The sequence below is a fragment of the Danio rerio genome, chromosome 9 (genome assembly GCF_049306965.1).
Source record: "Danio rerio strain Tuebingen ecotype United States chromosome 9, GRCz12tu, whole genome shotgun sequence".
Classification (NCBI taxonomy): Eukaryota; Metazoa; Chordata; class Actinopteri; order Cypriniformes; family Danionidae; genus Danio; species Danio rerio.
In genome coordinates, this window is record NC_133184.1 from 1,215,631 (window position 1) to 1,235,914 (window position 20,284).

General features: G+C 36.6%; 2 protein-coding genes across 4 annotated transcripts in view; one reads left to right on the forward strand and one right to left on the reverse strand.

Annotated features, from left to right (window-relative positions):
- Nucleotides 1–6,528: 6,528 nt before the first annotated feature.
- Nucleotides 6,529–16,905, reverse strand: cmklr2 (chemerin chemokine-like receptor 2). 2 transcript variants are annotated; one of them, XR_012385079.1, is made up of 4 exons: nt 16,766–16,905; nt 12,638–12,726; nt 7,547–10,892; nt 6,529–7,392 (listed from the first exon to the last, which is right to left on the reverse strand). XR_012385079.1 is itself a non-coding variant. In XM_001343478.9 (3 exons), the coding sequence occupies exon 3, from the start codon at nt 10,889–10,891 to the stop codon at nt 9,821–9,823; it is 1,071 nt and encodes a 356-aa protein (XP_001343514.2). In that variant the 5' UTR covers nt 10,892; nt 12,638–12,726; nt 16,766–16,905; the 3' UTR covers nt 6,529–9,820. The 2 variants fall into 2 exon arrangements, 1 of the variants encoding a protein (XP_001343514.2); XM_001343478.9 differs by having other exon boundaries at nt 6,529–10,892.
- Nucleotides 16,906–17,769: 864 nt separating this feature from the next.
- Nucleotides 17,770–20,284, forward strand: part of adam23b (ADAM metallopeptidase domain 23b) — a 57,965-nt gene continuing 55,450 nt past the window's right edge. For both annotated transcript variants that reach the window (XM_073912376.1, XM_073912377.1), the window contains exon 1: nt 17,770–17,799. The gene's annotated coding sequence lies outside the window, so the exon portion shown is untranslated. The remainder of the gene's footprint in view (nt 17,800–20,284) is intronic.

Below are 20,284 nucleotides of genomic sequence, written 5' to 3' on the forward strand. Positions count from 1 at the left end.
CATTTTTGAAGAGCGCCAGTTTTTGTTTTTGCGAATCCACCAGAGGCTGCTGTGTACGCTTTGGAGATCTCAAATTTCTTTGGCGAGTGCCATTCATGCCTGCTGTTCTCACGTAAATCCACCAGAGGCCGCTGTCGACTGACTGACTGACCGATACCCGATGTACCTACTGTATGGCTATATAATGCACACTCTCCAGAAATGTATTAAGGAGTACGCTTTCATAATGAGCCTATGTTGACAGCATCTGTTTTATTACTATGGAAGTCAACAGTTTTCAGCTTTCTTCATCATGACCTCTTTTGTGTTCGACAGAAGAAGGAGCAAAACCCGAGGATGAGTTAATAGTGTGTACATGTTTATTTTGGGTGAAGTATCCCTCTAATATTTTTATCTCCATAATTCATTTTGGAGACCGAATCTAGGCCCAAATATTTCGGCTGTTTTCCAGTTGGATCCTCAGACAGCAAATGAATCATTCTCAGGAAGCGGAGCCATTTGTGGTCCATGTGTGTCTCCGTGACTTACTGATATAAATGCCAAACTTCTGCTGTTCTATGATCCAATCAAACGGTATGTTGGGTTCAGAATACAGAATCCACTTACTTTTAAACGTTTAGCAGACCATTTTATTCAAAGAAACCCAAAAGTATCTGGACAATCCAAATAATCAAACCAACAAAACAGCGAGAAAGAGGAATACACTGAAAAAAAATATTCAAAGATGATTCCTTGGATTTACTAAATTTTTTTGCATTTAGTGGTTGTAAACAATTTATTTGGGCTGAATTTAAACAAATTAAGTTGAACAGTATTACATTTAATTTGTTTGTTTAAATTCAACGCAAATAAATTGTTTTGCAACAGTTCTGCATGCAACACTTATTTTCAGTGTAGGTTAGAATAGATTTATCTGATTTGAGTAATTTTAGAAATATTAGTTGGCTCAACTTAATTTTATTGCATTTGTTTTAAGCAATGTTTTAGTGTTTAAAATACTTAAAAAAGGCTGGAAGTTGAATCAACCTAAAACGTCCGATGCAGCCACTTGCCTCACTTTTTATAAGTTAGATCTAGGTAACATTTTTTTACAGTGTATCTATCTATCTATCTATCTATCTATCTATCTATCTATCTATCTATCTATCTATCTATCTATCTATCTATCTATCTATCTATCTATCTATCTATCTATCTATCATCTATCTATCTATCTATCTATCTATCTATCTATCTATCTATCTATCTATCTATCTATCTATCTATCTATCTATCTATCATCTATCTATCTATCTATCTATCTATCTATCTATCTATCTATCTATCTATCTATCTATCTATCTATCTATCTATCTATCTATCTATCCAAATTAAGATAAGATGTTTTCAAGTTTTTTAATATAACAAACCAGTGTGATTTAGCATTGATTCTGCTTTGCTTTGCTTGCTAATACTTGTTGCATTTGTAAACATGGGAAAATCCAGACAAATAGGGATGAATTTCAGAAAAGAAGTGTTAAAACATGCAGCTAAAAGCTCATTTTTCATCTGATCAAGCTTTTTAAGGCTGATAAAAGACTGTCTTTTAGAGTCTGGATCCAGCTTTTCTGGCATACAGATCTGATTAAACTAATCATTAACATCTGAGCCATGAAAGCGCTTCACAGAACAGCATCTGATGCACATTACTACGTGTAATTACAGATAAATAAGACTCGTTATTCAATCCCAGATCTTTCTGCTGTTCTCTTTATTTTGTTTTCTTAACAGCGTCCATTAAAACCAACCACAAACAATTTATTGTGATGATTATGAGAGCATGCAGATCTGTGAAAGTCATCAAAGTAATGACATTTAGTGTGTCATTATTTAAAATTAAATAAAGAAAATTATTCATTAAGCCTTTAACTTCTACTCTAAAGACTGTTTTACCAGTTTCTTTGGTTAATTGTGTCCCTGACCAGCCGATTTGAGTGTCATCACTTGATTGAGTATCAGTGGTTATTATAGATATGGGCCAATAGGGGACTTCTGCACCTACTGGTAGACTTGGAAGGCTGTTATGATCCATCCACATGGTTAGTCAGCTATAGATCACATACAGCTGTGGCCAGAACTTAACGAGAATTATTTATAATATTTATTAAGTTTCACATTAATTGTATTTTATTAACGTCTACCCCAACCCTAACAGTAATGTATAAACAGATTTGGATCTGGAGTCTTCTCTATTAGTATAGCTGATTAACCATGTGGATGGTTGAAACCAGCCATCTGAGCCGACCAATTGGCCCCTACTGGCCCATATCTATCAGCTAATAACCACTGATATCGCCCATTTTATCATCAATACATTCAAAGCTGATGGTCCTGACACCCCTTAGCAAATGTTAAGTTGTGTTGTGTTGTTTTGTTTGTTTGTTGGATTTAATTAAATTAAATTGGATTTAGTTGTCTTGGTATCTTCACATCAAAAGTACACATTTGGCACCATCTTGTGTCTGAATAATGCATTAGTGTTTACTCCATTTGCTGTTTTAGTTTCTGTCTGCTTCGTATTTCTGACTGTTTAGCTCCATCTAGTGTCTGCATAATGCGCAGGTTAGTGTATACTCCATCAGCTGTATTAGTGTCTGTTGTGTTTTTGATTGTTTGTCTCCATCTAGTGTCTGAATAATGCGCAGGTTAGTGTTTACTCCATCAGCTGTATTAGTGTCTGTTGTGTTTTTGACTGTTTGTCTCCATCTAGTGTCTGAATAATGCGCAGGTTAGTGTTTACTCCATCAACTGTATTAGTTTCTGTTGTGTTTTTGACTGTTTGTCTCCATCTTGTGTCATGGTATCACAATAACTACAGTAACTAACGTGGAGATTCTACAGTTGCTATGGTAACACAACAACTATAGTAACTAATCTGTTGTGGTGATTCTACAGTTGCTATGGTAACACAAACTATAGTAATTAATCTGTTGTGGTGATTCTACAGTTGCTATGGATACACAACAATTATAGTAACTATTCTACTGTGGTGATTCTACAGTTGCTTTGGTAACACAACAACTATAGTAATTAGTCTGTTGTTGTGATTCTACAGTTGCTATAGTGACACAACAACTAATAAAAACAAATGGCTCAATACTGTACTTTTCTGCAAACAGGCTACATATACAGATAACTGCAGTGAAAACAAAAGTATGGTATTCATTACAGTTGATCAGTTTACTATTTACAACATTATATTGTAATATTAATTAAAATGTCTACAATACTATAATATCGACACTATAATGCTTTAAGAATTGTGTTGTTTTAGCTCATTTTAATAAGTAGTTTAAACAAACAGCGTTACTTTTGAGTGCATGTGTGTGTGTGTGCGCGTGTACACATGCACTTGAAAATAACGCTGTTTGTTTAAACTACTTATTTAAAATGCACACACACACACCCTTTCATGAGGGGCGAGAAGGTGCAAATTGTACACAGATGTAGATCTTCTCACCATATGTGAGACAAATTTACACCTACATTTAATAGTTAGCAGAAGCTTGGTTTACAGTGACGTATAAACACTCCCACATAGCAAAATTTCTCTGGCCCAGCTCTGGCCCACACAATCAGGTTTTGCTTGGCCCACATGCCGCAGTGAATTACGATACATGACTGGACCAAATCTGGCTTCCAGACAAGGGCCAAACACGGACCATATCTGGGCCAAGTCTCAGCCAAGTTAATAACTCATAACTGGGCCTGAACTGGGCCAGATAGGTTGGTGTGTCACAATTGCAATGAAATTGATAAACCCATGGAGTGATGCGCTTTAGGCACACTATGGGCACGCTTTTTCTCAAAGTGACCTGATTGGTAGAATTTTTTTTCTTTACTCAAAAATGATTTTAGTGTATTTTAAATGTGGGTCAAGACTGGCCAAACTCACATGGCCCACTTATCAAATTTTTAAATCTGGGCCAAATACTACGTTTTTCATCTGGCCCAAATCTTGTGTGCCGCCTTAAAGACGGTGCCACCTCTGCCAAACCCGGGCCATGTTTGGCCCACATGCTGTATGCCAGTGCCGGATGAATGCCTGCTGTGCCAGCTTTATGCCAAATCTGGGCCAGAATTCTTTGCTACCAGGGCTGACACAAGCTGCTCTCCACACAGTCTTGAGCTGTAAGCCTCCTCTACTCTTGTTTTATTTGTGTAATATTGAGGCAGACTCTCTTCCGTCTTGTGCATGTTTGTGCCTAGTGCATTTTCTTCCTTGGTAGTTGTTGGATTAATGGTTTAGCTCATTGGTAAGCACACTGTGTTTCTTCTGTCCTCATTTCTTGGCCTTGAGTGTTGGCTCGGTTTCCTTCTTCGTCTTTAATTTTGGCGAACGCTGAATGGTTGTGTGAGACCGAAGAAACAAACTGAGGGAAGCCCAATAAACATCTGTGTCCTGTGTGGAAGTTATTAAACTAAACAGCTCTTTTTTCATTACAGTTGTGAACATAACTTAAAATATTGCATAGGTGTTTTTCTATCCCATGTGCTCGAGAGAACAAAGAGCTGTTGCTTCCAGAGGAACTGATGCCAGTTTTCATTAATGACTAATGTAATTTCTGCCAAACCACTGTACAATAGCCCCATTTTCCTCCATAATAATGGAGTTTTGTGTCAGAGAATCAGATGCCACACACAATAACAAGTTATGATGCCTGATGTTTGGAAATAAAACACAGATTACATGCAAAATAAAACATTAATGATAACATGACTACTGTACAAAATATTTAGAATTAAATAAAAGTTAGCCACACAATTAAACTGAGCTTAAAGTAGAGCTATTATGCAGAAATCACTTCGATAAGGGGTTTAACCCAACACAATCTCACGGCAATTTGTAACTTTTTCATTTAGTGGCTAATTCGTATGAATTCGTACGATCTAATTCGTACAATTTAGTACGATTTGCTTATCCCCCAATGACGGTTGGGGTTAGGGGTGGGGTCAGGTGCCACGCCTCCTTTTTAAAATCGTACCATTTCGTACGACTGAACTCGTACGAATTCGTACGAATTAGCCACTAAACTGGCAAAACAGTTGTGTGTCAGTGGTGTGTGAATATATCTAGTCTCTAATGGTCAACATGAATGAATTTGTTCTAATCAGACTTGCACTCTAAAAAATAACTCCAGAGGTATTTTACCAATACATAGTTTAATACATTGTTGTAACTTAAAAAATTTTAAAATGCTGATTATATTAAAACTTTTAAGTTGCCAGAATAATTTTATTAAGTTTTCAAAACAGGAAAATCTTGATAATTACATCAATTTAAAAATGCAGGTAATTTAAAGTGAAATGCATCTGTCAGTTGCTTTAAAACAATATTTAACTTGTAGCAACCCAAAGAAATGAGGCTGATAACTCACACTAATGGAGTTGTTTTGTATTTTTAGGTCCACACACTAATGTTTTTTGTTATTTTTTACACTGATAATAAGTTATAGTACATGTTTTTGGGTCCCACTTTATATTAAGTGGCCTTAACTAATATGTACTTACACAAGAATTGATAGTTTGTTACAATGTTCTTATTGTGTAAATACATGTATTTATTGTGTACTAATGCTTGATTAAATACCTGTATGTAATTACATCTGTAAATAACTTCTGTAATTACATTTGTAAATACACTGCAGACCTTTCCCTACACCTTAACCCACCCTTAAACCTGCCCACACCACCAAACTTATCCATAACCCAACCTCTATCCCAACTCAAGAGCACCACAAGTGTTCTCAAATACATTATAAACACAGTAAGTACATTGTATTTATTTTTTGATGACACTTAAAATAAAGTGGGACCTGTTTTTGTTTTGTAAAACAATGAATTGTTAAATGTATTTCTTACAAGCATGAACAGTGAATTTGAAAACAAACAAAAAGTTTAGCTACTTAATTTATTTGGGGTTCTAAACTTGAAAATGTGCATGTAATTAAGTACATAAAACAACACTGGATTTGTTTTCAATTTTAAAATAAAAAAACTAGTTGAAACAACATTTTTGAGTTTGTTTGCTATGTAAAAATGCCTCTGATTGAAGAGGAAAATATTTGGCTAACATAATAAAGTTTGTTGTCTGAACCTCATTTTGTTAGATTTTGTCGTAACTTCAATATATTAATGCAAACTGTTGCGTACATTTTGTTTTGTTTTGTCTAAACAATATTTTTTAGAGTGTGGTAAAAGCAGTCTGTAGAAACAAGTGAATTTAGGCTCTCAGTGAACATCTAACAATAGCCCAAATCTAGACTAGTCAAATACACAGGAATAAATAACTACACATGTGAAGTCTGTCTAATCTAATTGATGATTAATTTAATAATAGGCTATTCTTAGACGTCTATTAGATGTTCACTGACAGCTCAAATTTAGCCTTGTTTTAGCATGCTAGATGTTTATTAGATGTTTATTACTTGGTGGGCCTGTACCAAACCCCAACATACTTCTGAACAACATAAATGAGCGGCAGGCAAATAAAAGTGGAGTCACGTTTATTTATGACAAAAACAACCATATAAAAGCGATACAAACACGTCAGGTTGAATTTCAAGTCATGTGAAGCCATACGATGTCTTTATATGAAGAACGGAGTGATTTATGAGTCTCTAAAAGCTGAAAATGGCTTGCTAATTTCCTCTAATTAAAAAAAAAATAGCTGAAGTATATTAGCATGATGCAATTAGTTACGAGACACAAAGAGAGCCAATAGCATTCGACAACTGAAGAGGATGTAAGACGCTGGCGGCAACATTTGAAATGATTTAAACATTGGCTGATTATTTTGCTTGTATTACAGAAAAACTCGCTTCATTTTGACTCATTATTTCTGAATATATAACACTTTTTTTGTTGTTGGAAATGCTTCTTGATTTAAGACTTTTTAGATATTTGGACTAGAAGCAATATGTAACAAAAGCATTTTTTGCAGTGTACTTTACCCCGCATTACTTTCATTTTGCTCTATCATATAAAATGAATGATGTTTTTGCAGCTTGAAAAGAAGAAAACCTATTTTTTTCTTATTCACTTTGTCAAAATCTTCCTTCAGTCCAATCTGAGCTCCAGAAGCATCATCTAAAACACAAGCAGCTTGTTGCTTTAATTAATTCTATATTGTACAACATATAAAATTAATGAATTAAATACAAATTGGCTGTATAGAGCATAAAAATCAGGTTTTCATATGTTGAAATCTGCCTACAGTTCAATCTAAGCTCCAGAAGCACGAGCAGCTTGTTGCTTTAATTAAACGTATATTGGACAACATATAAAATCTGTTAATTGTTATAAATTGACTGTATAAAGCAGGGGTGCTCAACCCTGTTCCTGGAGAGCCTCCTTCCTGCAGATTTCAGTTGCAAACCATATCAAATACACCTGCCTGTAATTATCACGTGGTGTTCAGGTCCTAATTAATTGGTTCAGGTGTGTTTGATATGGGTTGCAACTGAAATCTGCAGGAAGGTGGCTCTCCAGGAACAGGATTGAGCACCCCTGGTATAAAGAATACAATCTGATTTTTATATGTTCTCTCGGTCCAGTCTGACCTCTAAAAGCGTCATCTTAAACACGAGCTGTTTGTTGTGTTGGTTAGCTCTTGTGTGCTGTTGGGTCGTTTTTATGGGCTGATTTTGAGTCTTATTTTGGCCACAACTTTCTCTGTGTTTCAGCAATTGGGAAGATTTGTAGTGATAAATCTTATTTTGACACATATTTTGGGAAAATACTTTGAAATAGTTCAAAAACTCAACAATACACTCTGGGCAGATTTACTCCCCTTTGGTTATGTTGGGGGCTGTTTTTGCCCCATTGACTTCCCCTACAGTCACATTTCCTGATTGCAAAGCAATGAAACCGAATCATTCTTGATTGTTGCTGGTTTTCCTTCAGGAAAAGAGGTAAAATCTTTCATTTTTTCTGTTGATCATCAGTTGATGTGCAAAACAAAAAACAATCAAGAATGCATGATTATATGCTGTCATGGCTTTGCAATCAAACAATGTGGTTACAATGGAAGTCAATAGGACAAAAACAGCCAGCAACATACCCAAAGGGGAGTCAATTTGAAAAGTACACAAGGGTTAAAAACCTATATTGTACAACATATAAAGTGGGTGAAGTATTAAATGCAAATTGACTAAAAAGAATACAATCTGATTTTCATAGGAGTCCAATATGAGCTGTAGAAGCATCTTCTAAAACACAAGCTTTTAGTTTTGTTGGTTAACCCTTGTGTGCTGTTGGATCATTTTCATCCAATCTGGGTAGATTTTAAGTCTTAATATGGCCACAACTTTCTCTGTGTTTCAGCAAATGGGATGATTTTTGGTTATAAACCTTATTTTCACACATATTTAGGGAAAATACTTTGACATTTTTCAATAACTCAACAATATACTCTGGGCAAATTGCCTATCCTTTGGTTATGTTGGTGCTGTTTTTGCCCCATTGACTTCCATTATAATCACATTTTTTAATTGCAAACCATTACAGCTTGTAATTGCGAATTCTTGATTGCTGCTGGTTTTCCCAGTTGGGAGGGGGTACAATCTTTCATTTGCTGTGCAAAAAAACACCCAGCAGCAATCAAGAATGCATGATTATATGCTGTCATGGCTTTACGCAGTCAATAAATGTGATTATAATTTAATTCAATGGGGCAAAAACAGCAGCAACATAACCAAAGGATAGGCAATTTGCCCAGAGTATATTGTTGAGTTATTGAAAAATGTCAAAGCATTTTTTAGAGTCAATTTGAACAACACACAAGGGTTAAAAACCTAAATTGTACAACATATTATTGGGTAAATTGTTAAACACAAGTTGACTGTATAAAGAATCTGTTTTTTTTTATATGTTGAAATCTGCCAACAGTCCAATCAGAGCTCCAGAAGCATCATCTAAAACACGAGCAGCTTGTTGCTTTAATTAAAAACTTATATTTTACAACATATAAAATCTGTTATTTGTTATAAATTGACTGTAAGGAATAATAATGTTTTTAATTTGTTCCCTCCGTCCAATCTGAGCTCTAGAAGCCATCGAAAACAATTTTAGTTGTGTTGGTAACACTTGTGTGCTGTTGGGTCATTTTCATCCACTCTGGGCTGATTTTGAGTCTTAAATTGGCCACAACTTTCTCTGTGTTTCAGCAAATTGGATGATTTTTAGGTGATAAATCTTATTTTGACACATATTTTGGGCAACAATACACTCTGGGCAAATCGACTACACTTTGGTGATGTTGGGGGCTGTTTTTGCCCCATTGACTTCCTTTATAATCACATTTTTTGATTGCAAACCATTACAGCATGTAATCATGATTGCTGTTGGGTTTTGCTGTCGGGAAGAGCTACAATTTAGAATTTTTACTGTTGTGATGGTTGTGCATTAAAAAATGTGGTTGGAATGGAAGTCAATGGGGCAAAAAAAGCCCCCAACATAACGAAAAGGTAGTCAATTTGAACAGTACACGAGGGTTAAAAACCTAAATTGTACAACATATAAGACTAGTGCACTGTTAAAAAGAATGAAATCAGATTTTCATGTTGAATAAAATCTTATTTTCATATGTTGAAATCTGTTTCAGTCCAATCAGAGCTCCAGAAGCATCATCTAAAACACGAGCAGCTTGTTGCGTTGATTAAAAACCTAAATATAAAATGTGCACATTTTACTGTATAAGGAATAAAATCAGATTTTCATGTTCATTCAGTCCATTCTGAGCTCCAGAATCATCCTATAAATCCTGTTGCGTTGGTGTCCATCAGACAGTGGAGTTCTCCGCGGGCTCTTCAGGAGCGCAGTTGACCAGAGCCGAGTCCAGTTCAGTGGCAGAAGCAGACTGACTGAGCTCTCGCAGCGAGCTCTTGGTGAACTTCAGACATGCACTCTTCACCAGTTTACGCACTTTCTTAGTAAGCAGCACGTAGAGGATGGGATTTACACAGCTATTGAAGAAAGCCAGACTGGTGGCCAGTGGGAAACCAATGGTGAGCACTGAGTTTAGTGCGGTGGAGTGGTGCACGCTCAACTCCATTATACTGAAGGTATGAAAGGGCGCCCAGCACACAAAAAAAGCCAGAATTACAGCTGAAACCATTCTGGAGAAACTAGATAATCTCACCGAGTTGGACTGACGCATTTTAAGCGCAAGTAAGACCCCACTTACTGTTATAGTAGCAAACGGGAGAATAAATCCAACAATAGTGCGAAACGAAACTATCCCAATATGCCTCATCTTCATCACATGCCTGTCCTCGTCGTGAAAATGATTAAAGCACACGATCTTCCCATTGTAAAGGATTACATCCCGAAACACGAGCGCGGGACAGCTGAAAATGCAGGATATAATCCAAATCAGAGCGCAAAGCCACCAAGAGCGACGAACATTACGATATTTTTGTGACCAGCTAAAATGCACGAAAGACACATATCGATCTAGGCTCAAAACCGTGAGAAAGAGCATGCTGGCGTACATGTTCATGGTGCACACGAAGGAGTTGAGCTTGCACATGGTCTTGCCGAAGAGCCAGTGGAAATCCCGCAGGACGTAATCGATGGAGAAGGGAAGGAAGAGGACGAAGACGAAGTCGGCGATGGCCAGATTCTGGAGCCAGACGCTGTTGATGCTGCGTTTGATCTTGAAGCCGGTGACCCAGATGACCGTCCCGTTCCCGATGATGCCCAAAGTGAAGGCCAGACTGTAGATGATCACCGATATGATGTGGAAAGCCTCCCGCTGCGTGTAGCCCCCAGATCGGCTGTCAACCACATAGCCAGTTTCATCGAAGTATACTGTGTCGTTCTCGTAGTCCATGTCATCCTGGGTCATCATCCTGCAGGAGGGAGACAAAAAGCATGAGTGGGATCCTCTTCCCAACAGGGAAAACCAGCAACAATCAACAGAGCATGATTATATTCGGTCATGGCTTTAATAGAGTCTGGCTGATTTGCACTCTGGAAGTGACGTCATTTACAGTCGACACCAGTATCCGCTTGCGTGAAAGTCCTTCAGTAATTGAACTCAGGGATTTTATTTAGAGCGTTGCAACAAACTTCTTATCTGTCATCCTTACAAGTGTTTCACTGTAGTTTCTGGCAGCATACGGCGACAGGTGCCACAGTTGCTAAAGTCATGTAAACAGATGGTAACGAACCACGAATGCTTGCCTTACAACAGCTCTGCAGCACACATCATCTGTGCCGCTTTCTTTCAGTTCAGTGAGTCGAGACGTTCCCTGATCTCGAGATTATGTTTGGAGGACCTATAAAACTGGGCTGAGATCATGTAGAGACTTTTGAAGCTGCACCAAATCTGCGATTTTTATTTGTATGCACTCCTACATAGACATGTATATACTTGCAATATATACAATGCTTGCATTTTGAGTGCCATTTGATCATTTAGGAGAGCTGATTAGGTCCCTTATGGCCCGTTTCCACTGAGTACGGTTCGGTTTGGTACGCTTTTATGGCCGTTTCCATTGTCAAAAGGCGTCCCGAACCAAACCATACCATACCACTTTTTTCGGCATCGTTTCGAAAGGGTCCTAAACATGAGAAAGGGTGCCAAAAGGCGGAGCTAGACAAGCAGCTGAACGCTATTGGTTGACAGAGATACGTCATTCGCTGGCGCAACAAGCCAGAATGTAAACAAAGGACCCGCCATGTTTGAAATACACAGCGAGAGATTACAGCGGAATTATATAAACATATGCAGACATGGTCGATCCGGGCTCAAACAAACCCTGTCGTCTTGATAAACAGCCACAAACCATGGAGCCCGAACGGTTTCGCTTTCTTCCTTGCGCTCGCCGCGCGTCTCTATCTGAAATAACAAACTTCTTGAGCTGATAATAATAACGTGCGCTTGATTATTGACAAGACTTGGAGACCCGATCCTGTGAGACGCTGACAAAACTCTTTACTGTCCTACAGACATCAGTCAACATCAAGGCATGATCAGATTTTATGGTGCTTAAATAAGCGTCATCTAGAGGCCTTTGCCTTTCATATTAGACACTTCTGACACCAAATCATCAACTAGAAATCAAGTTAGTATTTGCTGTTCATAAAACCTGGACAAGCAACAAGACTTTAGTCAGGTAGTGTATGAGTTTTGCAGATTTGTACATACAGTATGGTAGAGGCATGTTTTCTTTTCCTGTAAGTCTGGGTTACAGATGCTGCTTTCATTACAGAGGAACGCTTTCATATAACATCACACAGTGTTTACACTGTACAGGGGAGTAAACCAAGAAAATGTTGACTTATATTTAAATCCATAAGACTGCATGACATAATAATTACACAACTCATAAATACATCAGTCAGACATCTTGTCAAATTCATCATCAACTCTCGCACATCAGCTTATTTTATATCATACTTTAGAGATTAAGTCTGTGTTTAAATGGATGCACAGATAAGGCATGCTCTGCTTTTATATTTAGTACATACTGATCATTTTTGTTACTCTGAGTAGGCCGGAATCAAAATTAATCCCAGATTTTGCAACTATTTTGGCTCCTCAATCCAAAACACTCTTTGAAAAACATTGCAGAGTTAGTGAATGAATTACCTGACGGCGTCCCGATCGCAGATTTCAGCTCCTCTGAAGAGTTTCTGTGCTGGTTTCTCTAAAAAAAAAGAGCTCTGCTGGGTGTTTCCCTGTTTTTGTCACAGAGAGAGAGAGAGAGAGAGGGAGAGAGAGAGAGAGAGAGGGAGAGAGAGAGAGAGAGAGATGTGATGAATGAAAAACAGAAGTGAAGACATATGGACTGAGCCTGGACACACACACACTAAAACACACTTAAATACATTCACACACACACACACACACACACACACACACACTAAAACACCTAAATAGCGACAAACACACACACGCACTAAAACACACTTAAATACATTCACACACACACACTTAAAAACACTTATATCAAAACAAACACACACACGCACACACTCTAAAACACTTAAATAGCGACAAACACACACGCACTAAAACACACTTAAAAACATTCTCACGCAAACACACACACACACACACACACACACTAAAACACACTTAAATAGAGACAAACACACACACAAACACACTAAAACACACTTAAATACATTCACACACACTAAAACACACTTATATAGAGACAAACACACACACACACACACACTTAAATACATTCACATACACACACACTAAAACACACTTAAATACATTCACACACACACACACACACACACACACTAAAACACACTTAAATACATTCACACACACACACACACACACTAAAACACACTTAAATACATTCACACACATACACACACACACACACACACACACACACACACACACTAAAACAAACACACACACACATACACTAAAACACACTTAAATACATTCACACACACACACACACACGCACGCACACACACATACACACACCAAAACACACTTAAATACATTCACACACACACACACACACACAAACACACACACACACATACTTATATAGAGACAAACACACACACACACACACATACACTAAAACACACTTAAATACATTCACACACACACACTAAAACACACGTATACAGAGACAAACACACACACACACACTGAAACACACTTAAATACATTCACACACACACTCACACTTAAACGCACTTATATAGAGACAAACACACACACACTAAAACACACTTAAATACATTCAAGCACACATACACACACAAACTTAAACACACTTATATAGAGACACACACACACACACACACACACTAAAACACACTTATATAGAGGCAAACCCAAACACAATAAAACACACTCACAATGCATCCGGAAAGTATTCATAGCGCTTCACAAAACGTTCCAAACATTCCAAAAGTCATTCATTCATTGTTTTACTGGCTTATCCCTTTAATAATTGCCACAGCAGAATGAACCGCCAACTTATCCAGCATATATATACATATACATATAAAATATAAACGTATTAACACACACACACACAATAAAACATACTTACACACATATATATACACATTAACACAAACACACACAAACACACACACACACACACATACCATAAAGACCTAATCCACTATATACACACGGACACACACACACACACACACACACACACACACACACACAATAAAACATACTTACACACATATATATACACATTAACACAAACACACACAAACACACACACACACACACATACCATAAAGACCTAATCCACTATATACACACGGACACACACACACACACACATAGCTACACATACACACAATTTGTCCCTTCATAAACTCCCTGCTGTGTGTTGTTTTGTTTGTGTGGTCAGACATTTGCCAGCCGTCACACAGGTTTAATGATTCAAACTCTTGTCACCACCTCACAAACCTCTCGCTCAACAGTGTGTGTGTTTGTGTGTGTGTGTGTGTGTGTGCAGGATCTTTCCGTGTGTGTCTCCAGAAAACTTTATGGTCCAAATGAGAGATGTATGATCTTTCTGTTTCTGGAACTGTGATATGATCACAAACGCGTCTGTAATTATCATACAGCTCAAACAAAACGGCTCTTAAAGGGACAGTACACCAAAAAATGAAATCATTTACTCTTAATTGTTTCAAACATGTATGAGCTTCTTTATTCTTTAAGATATTTTGAAGAATGTTGTAAACATGTAACCACTGACTCATAAAAATGTTTATTTAACGGCCCTACCTATAAAAAGACCCTGTCTAGTATGTATTGTAATATTGTAATCCTTTTTAAGAGCAAACGGCATCCCCATGTGCAAATAATATGTATGTATATTATATGCACACTAATAAACACATATACACTATGTTTTTTTTCTATTCTATGGTGGTCAGTGCTAACATGTTTTCATCCTCCCTTAAAATATCTTCATTTAGTGTTAAAAAATAAAGTAACTCATAAAGTTTTAAAAGCACTTGAGGGAGTAAATGAGTGCACATTTTCATTTTTGTGTGAACTGCCCCTTTAATTAAAGCGACTGAGCCGCCCCTGCATGCAAACCTCACAGTGCATTGAGCAACAGCTGAAATTATAATGTAATTATGCCACACTAATGCATAATTAATCAACACTTGAGCAATAAGATCATGTTTTCATAGCTTCCAAGATAACGCTGGTGAAGAAGCTTAAAGGGATAGTTCACCCACAAATCTAAATTTACTCCTCATTTACTCTCCTTCAAGTGCTTATAAAGTTTTCTCTTTCGTCTGTTGAATACTAAAGAAAATATTTTGATGAAAGCTGAAAACCGGTAACCATTGACTTCTATAGAAACAAAAAATACTATGGAAGTCAATGGTTACACGTTTCCAACTGTCTTTAAAATATCTTACGGAAATAAAAGAAACTCATAAAGGTTTAAAGCAAGTAAAGAGTGAGTAAATGATGACATTCATTCATTCATTTTCTTGTTGGCTTAGTCCCTTTATTAATCCGGGGTCGCCACAGCGGAATGAACCGCCAACTTATCCAGCAAGCCGCAACCCATCTCTGGGAAAATTATGACATAATTAGCATTTTTGTCTAAACTATCCCTTTAAGTGTCTTAATTAGGCTAATTTTAACCAGGGTGTGAATTACAGGGGGCTTTAGGGGTAATTAACGCTTGATGCCCCCTTGAAGAACTTCAAAACAAGATATATGGTTAGGGGTCAGACCTTTAATAGTGAGAAATAGCTTTCTCTGATCTGTATTTCTCATGTCATTTATTCATTTTCCTGCAGCTTAGTGCCTTTATTAATCAGGGGTCGCCACAGCGAAATGAACCGCCAAATTATCCAGCATATGTTTTACACAGCGGATGCTATCCCAGCTGCAACCCAGTACTGGGACTCATACATACTCACACTACGGCTAGTTTATTTTATTCAATTCACCTATGGCGCATGTGTTTGGACTGTGGGGGAAACCGGAGCACCGGAGGAAACCCACGCCAACACGGGGAGAATATGCAAACTCCACACAGAAACGCCAACTGACCCATACCCTCTGATACATTTATAATAAAAAATGATAATATAAATCAACATTTGATTACACCTATGACGGGTCATACCATTGTGAATCCATAATCGCGCCAATCAATATTGAAAACAAATACCATTCGTCACGGCTGTCTGACAGATCTACAGATTAGATAGACTATACATAAGTGTTCACAAGAAATTTTTTTCTCGTAAAATAGGTGTTTGTACCTACATATAGCCTCAAATAAAACAAAATTAGACATATTTTGTATAGTCTGACTTACAATCTGCTAATCTGTAGGTCATATCCCTGAAAACACTGAAAATATGTTAATTAATAAATCAGATGTAATTTAAATAAACACTGAGGCATGTACTATTAGCCTAAACAAACTAACTTAAAAAAGCACAATATCGTCCGATCGTCCTAATTCAATACAAGATCCGTGCAAACGCCTCAACACATCCAGAAATCTAATCTAGAAGAGATTAAGAACATTTAATTCAGAAGCAGAAAACTTCTTTATAAATGGTCCGTTATTGCTAAGTAAATTAAACGAGTCTTATAAATAATGCGTGCTGAAACCAGCATATAATTAACATTTAAAGCTCCACAATCTGAATATAGTTTATTTATTAGTGAGAAAACACTTTAATTGGACCCATATGAGTAATAAAAGCGACAACATACCTTGTCTGTCAGTCGCAAGCCCAGAATGTTTACACAAATGTTTCCTCCATTTGTTTGCAGCTGATTTATAAGTGTTGATCGCCGGAGGTTTTCACGCCGTCCCGGAGTTCAATATGCACTGCTGATGGAGACGATTATACAAAAGAGACTTTTGCACACGTCTCTCTCTCTCTCTCTCTCTCTCTCTCTCTCTGTCTCTCTCTCTCTCTCTCTGTCTCTCTCTCTCTCTCTCTCTCTCTCTCTCTCTCTCTCTCTCTCTCTCTCTCTCTCTGTCTCTCTCTCTCTCTCTCTCTCACACACACACACACACACACACACACACAAACAAACACACACACACACACACACACACACACACACACACACACACACACACACACACACACACACACACACACACACTCAATTCAATTCAAATTCTATTCAAACTTGCTTTATTGGCATGACAACAAATGTTATGTAATGTATTGCAATGTTTACAATAAATAGAAAATATAACAAGTAGAGATAAAAAAATATAATAACAATACAAAAGTAAAAATAAGAAATAAAATAGTCCAACAATAATAATATAATAAACAGTTTGAATTTTATTAATATAATATATATTATATATATATATATATATATAGGCCTATATGAGCCTATATATATACAGGCCTATATTGGCGTTGCAAAAAATAGTATTAATTATCAAAATAAATAAAGCATAATGTACATATATATGTAAGAGGGATCAGATTGAAATGACTTTAAGGTGAAAATTCAGCAATAGTTGAAATACATTTTAAGGTTTTAATATAATAATTCTCTGAAATTAATAATACGTAAAAGAACTAGGCTAAAAGTAGTTATAAATGTGATTATTCAGCCTGCTGTTTATCCCAATAGCTTAAAATAACACGAGAAACAGCACTTTAAAATCAAATGGCTAATTTAAATAAAAACAAATGGCACCGGAAGTCTCAAACAGCTGCAAAATGGCGCTAAAATTAACAAACCCCAGTGGTGCTAATGTCTGTTTGAGAAAAGAGGTGAGTGTTTTTAACTTACATATTACCTGTTACAGCTTCGATTAAAAGTCTCGGTATTTTTCTATATATTTTATTTGAACAAAAAACATACATTTCAGTGACGATTTCACGTTACAGCGGTCGGATCTTTCACAGTTCCTCCAGCGCTAATGACAAGCACACGTCTGTAATTATGGCTATAATCTGTGATGTTTATCAGTATTTAGGTGTATATTTTGGGCAACCACTGCCCCCTGCTGCAGTTGATGTATAGCTTTACTTCAGCATGGGCTGTTTGTCAAAAATAGAAAACAGAAATTCAAATTAACTTCTGACCTCAGCTGTACATAATAAATATATATAATACACACATATATTATTGTATGTTGAAACAAACTCTTAATTTGGATGTGATCAACCATGAATCTTTGCATCAATATCAATAAATAAATCAACCGTGTCATGTTTGCGAGTGACTGTGGCGTGCACTCGTAAAGCAAACAGGATTTTTTTGTGGAAATGAAGAGTTCATGGCAGGCGTCCAGAGGAGGAAGGAAGAGCTGGTTATTACGGGTCACAGTTTAAGGCCGTGAATGACATTTAAACACAGAAATCATTCGGGATCTGCTTCCAGCATCCTCCATGGGGTCTGCTCAGGATGTCCTGGAATGTTATGTTTGGGTCAGACTGATAAAAAAACAACCCAATAACATACTAAGCTGGAATGATTTATGCATTATAACCTAATTAATTTGGGATAGTTCACTTAAAAATAAAAATTCAGTCATTGTTTACTCATCTTCAAGTAGTTTTAAACCTTTCTGAGTTTCATTCATCTGTTAAAAAATTCAACTCAGCTTTATTTGTATAGCACTTTTACAATGTAGATTGTGTCAAAGCAGCTTCACATAAAATATCATAGTAAATTGGAGCAGTGTAGTTCAGTTTTTTAGTGTTTATGTTCAGTTCAGCTCAGTTCAGTGTGGTTTAATAATCACTACTGAGGGTCTAGACCAGGGGTGTCAAACTCAATTCCTGGAGGGCCGAAGCCCTGCACAGTTTAATTCCAACCCTGCTCCAACACACTTACCTGTAGGTTTCAAACAAGCCTGAAGGACTCAATTAGTTTGATCAGGTGTGTTTAATTAGGGTTGGAACTAAACTGTGCAGCGCAGCGGCCCTCCAGGAACTGAGTTTGACACCTGTGGTCTAGACACTAAAGAGCAAATCCATCGATGCGCAGCTCAACAGATCCCAAACCATGCAAGATAGTGACAACAGCGGATAGGGAAAAAAACCTTTACCAATTTGCGAAAGTGAAGAAACAACCCCCTTGAGAGAAACCAGACTCAGTTGGGCACGATCATTTTCATTTCTCCGCTGGCCAAACGTCTTGTGCAGAGCAAAAAACAAAGAAGATATACTGAAGAATGCTGAAAACCTGTAACCATTGCGTTCCACTGTAAACAAATACGAGTATTTGTATATGTACAACAAGGCAAAAATAATATCAAATAGATAAAAATACACATGATGATAAATATAATAAATAAATAATAATAATAAATAAATAAATAAAAAAGACAAGTATTTATAATGAGTTAAAATCAAGAAAATGTGATCTTCCTATTCCCTTTTCAGCAGTAAATCGTTTATTATTACTATAGTAAATGTGTCAGTGTACCAGTGAAACTAGCTGACATGCTGGTATAACACATGGTTTTCATTTATTAGACTGCACTTCAGTGGTAACTTTAGGGACTGTGCGTTCCCAATAAATGACTTGCATTCCTCAGTTCACAAATGAGAAACTGTCTTCTTCATTTCAGTTTTAATAAGTGTATGATCAACTAATTGCAAACATTTTAATCTTTAAATAATTAAAAAAAATAAATCTTAAAATGAATATACAGTTGAGTCAGAATGATCAGCCCCCTTTGAATTTTTTCTTTATTTCATCTTATTTGTTTTATTTCTGCAAGGATAAAAGCAGTTTGTAATTTTTTAAACACCGTTTTAGGGACAAAATTATTAGCCCCTTTAAACTATATTTTTTCTCGATAGTCTACAGAACAAACCATTGATATAGAATAACTTGCCTAATTATCCTAACCTGCCTAGTTAACCTAATTACCCTAGTGAAGCCTTTAAAAGTCTCTTTAAGCTGTATAGAAGTGTCTTGATGAATATCTAGTCTAATATTATGTGCTGTCATCATGGCAAAGAGAAAATAAATCCATTATTGAAGATGAGTTATTAAAACTATTATGTTCAGAAATGTGTTGAGGAAATCTCTCTGTTAATCAGAAATTAGGGATAAAATAAAGTAGCGGTCTAATAATTCAGGGGGGCTAATAATTCTGACTTCAACTGGGCTTTCATATAATGACGACGATGACGAATTGAAGTGTTGTCGCAAAGTTGTGGTGATTGTATGTTTCAATAAAAAAAGCAACAACAACAAATCAATCATATTAATTTTACATGCAACCCAGGCTCATTATTG